The 5,951-nt window shown below is 42.1% G+C and overlaps 1 protein-coding gene across 1 annotated transcript; it reads right to left on the reverse strand.

Moving 5' to 3' along the window:
- Window positions 1-468: 468 nt before the first annotated feature.
- On the reverse strand, window positions 469-2,213 carry LOC112905277. Its single transcript, XM_025977397.1, has 2 exons — window positions 2,200-2,213; window positions 469-949 (listed from the first exon to the last, which is right to left on the reverse strand). Exons 1-2 carry the CDS (start codon window positions 2,211-2,213, stop codon window positions 469-471), a joined length of 495 nt encoding a protein of 164 aa, XP_025833182.1.
- Window positions 2,214-5,951: the final 3,738 nt, after the last annotated feature.

The raw sequence follows: 5,951 nt of genomic DNA on the forward strand, positions 1-5,951 counted from the left end.
TTCATCGTTTGTGATTGCAGTGTTGTTGACCATTGTTTTGAGGGAGGTAATGTAATTAGTTTTCTTTTTTAACGCTTTTGCTAACGTGTAAAGTGTTATTTGGGAGTTCTCTGCTTCTTCGAGTTTATGATTCCATGGGGAATCCCGAAATTCCTGTAAACGTGTTTTTACTTCGTTGGTGAGTTCATTAAGGGCACTTTTATCTTGAGGGCTGTATGTCTGGAGGTATTTCTTCCTGGCTTTTGCTTTTTCTTTGATTAGATCCGATATGTCATTGGGGATGTGCGTGCATTGTTGTATCGAATCTTAAATCAGTTGTTCAAATTCTGTTCTTGTTCTTTCGAGATTTTCTGTGTTTGAGTAATCTGCGTGGAATTTTTTCAGTTTTTCTTGAGTGCTGATGTTGTATTTATTCCAGTCTGTGGTTTTAATCTGGAGAATGTTTTTTTCTGTTCCTGATCTTATATGTTAGATGATTGGGTTGTAGTCCGAGGTTAGGCCGCTGTCATCCATTGTGGTAATATGGAATTGTTTGGTGATGTTCTTTATCATGGAAATGTCGAGGATTTCCGAAGTTTTTGTTGATTCATGGTAGTGGGTGGGTTCTGTTGGTGCAATTACTAGGATTTGTTTAGCTTCTGCGTATTGCTGTAGGTGTTTCCCCTTGGCATTTTCTACTCTCGAGTTCCATTCTTTATGTTTGCTGTTCAGGTCGCCTATGATGATTTTTGATGTTTGTCCTTCGAATAATTTGTTCATTTGCTCCACGTGAAGAGGGGGTTGGTTGTTTTTCATTGGGGGGTAATAAGTACTGTATATGTCTGTAGCCCCAATGTTTTTGATGATAAGGCGGATGCCCGTGGCTTCGATTATGTCTTCCTTTGGGGTGGTAGGGAGCGGGTTATGTTCAATGGAATTTTTAATATAGATGGCCGTGCCTCCTCCTTCACTGCGGGTTCTGTCGTTTTTGTATAATTTGTAATTGGGTATTGAGCTAGTTTTAGAAAGGTTTCATCCAGGCACATGATGTCTACGTTTTGGGTGGTAACGAAGTGTTTTAATAGGTTTATTTTTCCAGTTAGGGAGCGTGCATTCCAGTATGCTATTTTTAGATTTGCCGGAATTCTTTTGGTATTGTTATTCATAAATTGGTTGATCGTAGTAGGAGTTTTATGGTGTTCAGGAATTGCGCTGCTTGCTCTGGTGTAACGTTTAGTAGTGCCTATTGGATACACATTTCTCCGATAATTTTTGTTGTGGTTTCCTTGTTGTTAATGGTGTGTTGTTCGTTTTTGGTAATCCAGCTATATGTAAGTTTCTGAATCTTGTGTTTTGTGACTTCTTTAGTTTTCATTTTCGGATCTCCGGGCAGGTTTTGCAGTTCGGGGGGTGCTCTCCCGAGCAGTTTGCGCATTTTGCCGGGTTAGTCTGCGGTTTGGTGCATAAGCGGGTGGAGTGGTTGGCGGCGCATTTCAGGCATTTGTATTCAGTCTTGCATTCAGCTTGTGAGTTGCCAAATTTTTTGCAACGGTGGCATTGCCCTGTGGTATTGTTTTTATATAGACTTTCTACTGTAACGTCTAGGTTACAGCATTGTATAGATTGTATATGCACTTATAAATCCTATCCAGTTCCATTTTTACTAGCGGGATCTCATGTCCTTGTCTGTAACTTCAGGGTAACCTTGTTTGTGTAAATATTGTGCGATGTCGGCTATGGTTATTGTTGGTGGTACTCCTCTTAGTACTACTTTTAGCTTTCTTTCATTCTTAAGTTTATATGTACGGTATTGAATTTTTTCTTCGTCGAACGTTTTCGTTATTTCTCGAAAATTTTGTTCGCCGTTAGGATATATAGAGATGCCGTCTTTAGTTGCTTTTGCTTTAGAGAAGTGTAGGTTCCTTTGTGACAGCAGGGATGATATTTATATTTATAGTTTTGTTGCTGATCCTCATTATCAGTGATTGTTTGGATGTTTGCTTTTGAGGTTGAATGTTGGGATTGTATTTCTTCATTAGTGGATGTGTCTAGGATTCCTTTTTTGAATTGTATTAGTATTGAATTTTGGTTTGGTTTCTTTCTTTTGTTGGAGTTTTTTGTATTCATTTGTACGTCTGCATAGTTAATCTCCATTTGTTGGTTTTGTTCTTAGGTGGTTTTATCTGTTTTCTGTCTTTTGGAGCTGTTAGTCGGCTTTACTTTTTCCAGGACATTGCGTACTCCGTCCTTCAGAATTGTAATGTAATTACTCCGTAGTCGTATGAGATGTGACTACCAAAAGTTGTGGTTCTGAGAAGAACCGATTTTATAATAGCGTTGGACACATTTCAGCATCAATGATTAGTTATGACACTATTGCAGCATCCGATGATTGACGCTATTGCAGCATCCAAGGGTTGACACTATTGCAGCATCCAAATAAAAGTGAGCCTAGTGGTAGACTGATTTATTCAATTATTTACACGCTATTTATATAAAAATTATTTACATTGGTTTAATGGCAATAGTTAGTTCAGCGGTTTACATATGTGTGTGTAAATGTCTATGACCTAGTTAGTCGTACTGTACCGCGATTTTACTAAGTCGGCAGAAATGATGAACTTTAATTATTACACATTTGAATTGTTTATTGCTATACCGAGTGTTCCCACAGGACCCCCTTCCAGTGAGGAACGATGTGGTTTAACCTGTTCGGAAATATCTTGGGAAATGTACTCGACGACCGGACCGGGTTGTTGTATGTGCTGGTCGTTCGTCCATTTCCTTCTTTGTAGGTATAGGTTGAAGATGTTGTTCATCTGTCACGATATATGCTGGTTTGAGTCTCTGGATAGATACTGATTTGCTTGTGTTGGGAAGTTGAATATTGAATGAATGTTCGCCTCGTTTAAGCACTTTGTATGGCCCATCGTATGAGAATTGCAGTGAGGTTTTTGGACCATCCCGTCGAATCAGAACATATTCGGCCGATTGTAGATCTCCATAAATGAAAGTTTTCTGTTTACCATGCCTGCTTCCAGCTACAGGTTGCAGAAGTTGAAAGTGATCGCGAAGCTGCTGTACGTATGTCTGGGTGGTGGTGTGAGACAGTCGGGTATTCGGTGCCAGAAATTCGCCTGGTAGACGAAGTGGTTTACCATATAATATTTCGGCGGCTGTTGTCTTAAGATCTTCTTTCCAGGCTGCACGAATGCCCAGAAGAACAGTGGGAAGAATCCTGGTCCAGCTGCTGTTCTGATGGCATGTTATGGCGGCTTTTAATTGTCGGTGTAGTTGCTCAACCATACCATTAGCTGCGGGATGGTATGCCGTTGTGTGGATATGTTTTGAGTTTGTTAAATGCGAAAGCTCCTTGAAAAGCTGAGACTCAAACTGTCTACCTTGGTCCGTGGTGATTCTTATGGGTGCGCCATAACGACAGATCCATCCTTCGTAAAAGGTTCGTGCGACCGTTGTGGCTTCCTGATCCGCCATGAGAAAAGCCTCAGGCCAACGTGTGAATCTGTCTACACACGTGAGACAATAACGGTGTCCTTCCGAGGGCGGCATCACAACTATGTCTATGTGGACGTGGTCAAATTTCTCGAAGGTAATTCAAAGGGTGGAAAAACATGGCGGATAATCTTTACTTTTTGACAAGGGAGACATTCGCGTGCCCACTTGGCACAATCTTTATTAGCAGATAGCCAAATAAATCGCTGGGTCACAAGTTTTATGGATGTACGGATGCCAGGATGCGTTAGGGAATGTAACTGTTTGAATGCAGCAAAACGAAATGTTGGAGTTAAAAAAGGTCTTGCCGTACTAGTAGAAATGTCGCAGAAAATGGCTTTGTTCGAGCCGGGAATGTGAATTCGTATGAGTTTTAGGGATTGATTTGAGTTGAGATACTCTTGAAGTTCCTTGTCGGATTCCTGCGCAGAAGAAAGGTCTTCGTAGTCAACATGTGTTGATAACTCAGAAATTCGTGAGAGTGTGTCGGCAATAATGTTATCTTTCCCAGAAATATGTTGAATGTTCGTTGAGAACTGGCTAATAAAATTGAGGTGTCATGACTGTCTGGGAGAGTATTTGTCAGGGTTCTGACGGAAAGCAAAGGTAAGGGGCTTGTGATCTGTAAAAATGATGAAGTCAGGGGCTTCGAGAAAATGACGGAAATGCTTAATTGTGCGATAAATCGCGAAAAGTTCTCGGTCGAATGCGCTGTATTTAGCTTCAACGTTCGAGAGTTTAGAGGAAAAAAATGCAAGGGGTTCCCAGGTTCCATTGTGGAATTGTTGTAACGCAGCGCCCAAGTGATGGTCGGATGCGTCACAAAAAATTGCTAAGGTAGCATCGTCGCAATTGTTTTGCGGTAGTAGGTTTGGGGAAATTGAAGATTGCTGTTACTCTGTCGGGTAAAGGGAGTATTCCATTTGCCGAGACAGAATAACCTAGAAAAGAGACTTCTCGTTTACCAAAATTGCATTTTGCTTGATTAAGCAATATTCCGTAGGAATGCAAGCGAGTAAATAACGTGCGTAAATGCTGTTTGTGCTGCTCAGCATTTTCTGATGCGACCAGTATGTCGTCGATGTATGCAAAACAGAAGTCAAGGCCGTGTAACACTTCGTCGATAAAGCGTTGGAATGTTTGGCTGGCGTTGCGTAATCCAAAATTCATGTACGTAAACTCGAACATACCAAACGGTGTTGTAATTGCTGTTTTTGGGATGTCTTCTTCTGCAACTGGAATTTGGTTATAAGCTCGAACTAGGTCGATAGTAGAGAAAATTGTCTTGTTTGTCAGTGCATGTGTGAAGTCGTCAATGTTGCGTACAGGATATCTGTCTGGGATTGTTCTCGCGTTGAGAGAACGGTAGTCTCCGCATGGGTGCCATTCATCGTTTTTCTTTGAGACTACGTGTAGTGGCGATGCCCAGGGGCTGAAGGAGAGACGTGCGATACCCAGTTGTACCAACGTTTCAAATTCTCTCTTGGCTGCAGAGAAACGGTCCGGAGCTAAACGTCGTGGTTTACATGCTACCGGTGAACCGGGGGTAGTATTGATGTAGTGCCTTGTTGAGTGTTTCAAAAAAGTGATCTGCCCGCTGGGTCGAGATAGTGAGGGAAAATGCTGAAGTATCTCGTGGTATGCAGAAGTGGTCGGTTTCGTTTCTGTAACAAGACTGACGGAAGGTTGACTGCAGTTGATTAGTTGACCAGAGGTGGTGAAGTGTGTGAGTCGATCCAGGAGTCGTTGGCTGCTTAAGTTTACCAGCAATTGGTAGTGTGCAAGAAAATCTGCAATTGGTTTGGTGACGTCAGCTATGATGAAACGCCACGGGAAACATATTCGTAGGCCTAAATCGAGAAACAGACCAGACAACCATAAGTTGCTATGTTGGTGCCGTTTGCTGCTTGTAGCGTGAACGTGGATATCTGATGTGACCCAGGTATTAGTGACTTGGGATACCCGCAGATATCAGCACCGGTGTCGACTAGGAATTTCTGATGTGTAGGTTTGTCAGATACAAGTAGGCGACGCTGCGTTGTATGGACCTCAGTCGTTGCCATATGAGGATTCCTGGTTGATTTCCTGTTGTCTTCCGTCATGGTGGGATGAGCTAGTGTGCCTTACCCTTGACCATTTACCCTAATATTGTGGTTAGAACGCTGTCGGGGTAAAGAACTGGGTGAATTTGAACGGTGTTGGTTCTTCGATTTTATTGACATGTGTCGTCTTATATGGTTTAGATCCATCTGGAGTGCCTTACCTTGTTGGTGAGTTGTTGGATGGTATCGTGCTAGGAGTAGGCGTGGCCGTAGCTGCCATCATGGACTGTATTTGACTTGCTTTCATGATGCAATCAGCTACCTCTGCTGTTTCATCCAGATTCTTACTGCGCATAGTTGCGATGATGGCTTGAATATTAGGAGGAAGACGACTTGGCCAAATGGTTCGTAGTAAAT

Source organism: Agrilus planipennis, unplaced genomic scaffold, assembly GCF_000699045.2.
Source record: "Agrilus planipennis isolate EAB-ADULT unplaced genomic scaffold, Apla_2.0 scaffold328, whole genome shotgun sequence".
NCBI classification, from domain to species: Eukaryota; Metazoa; Arthropoda; class Insecta; order Coleoptera; family Buprestidae; genus Agrilus; species Agrilus planipennis.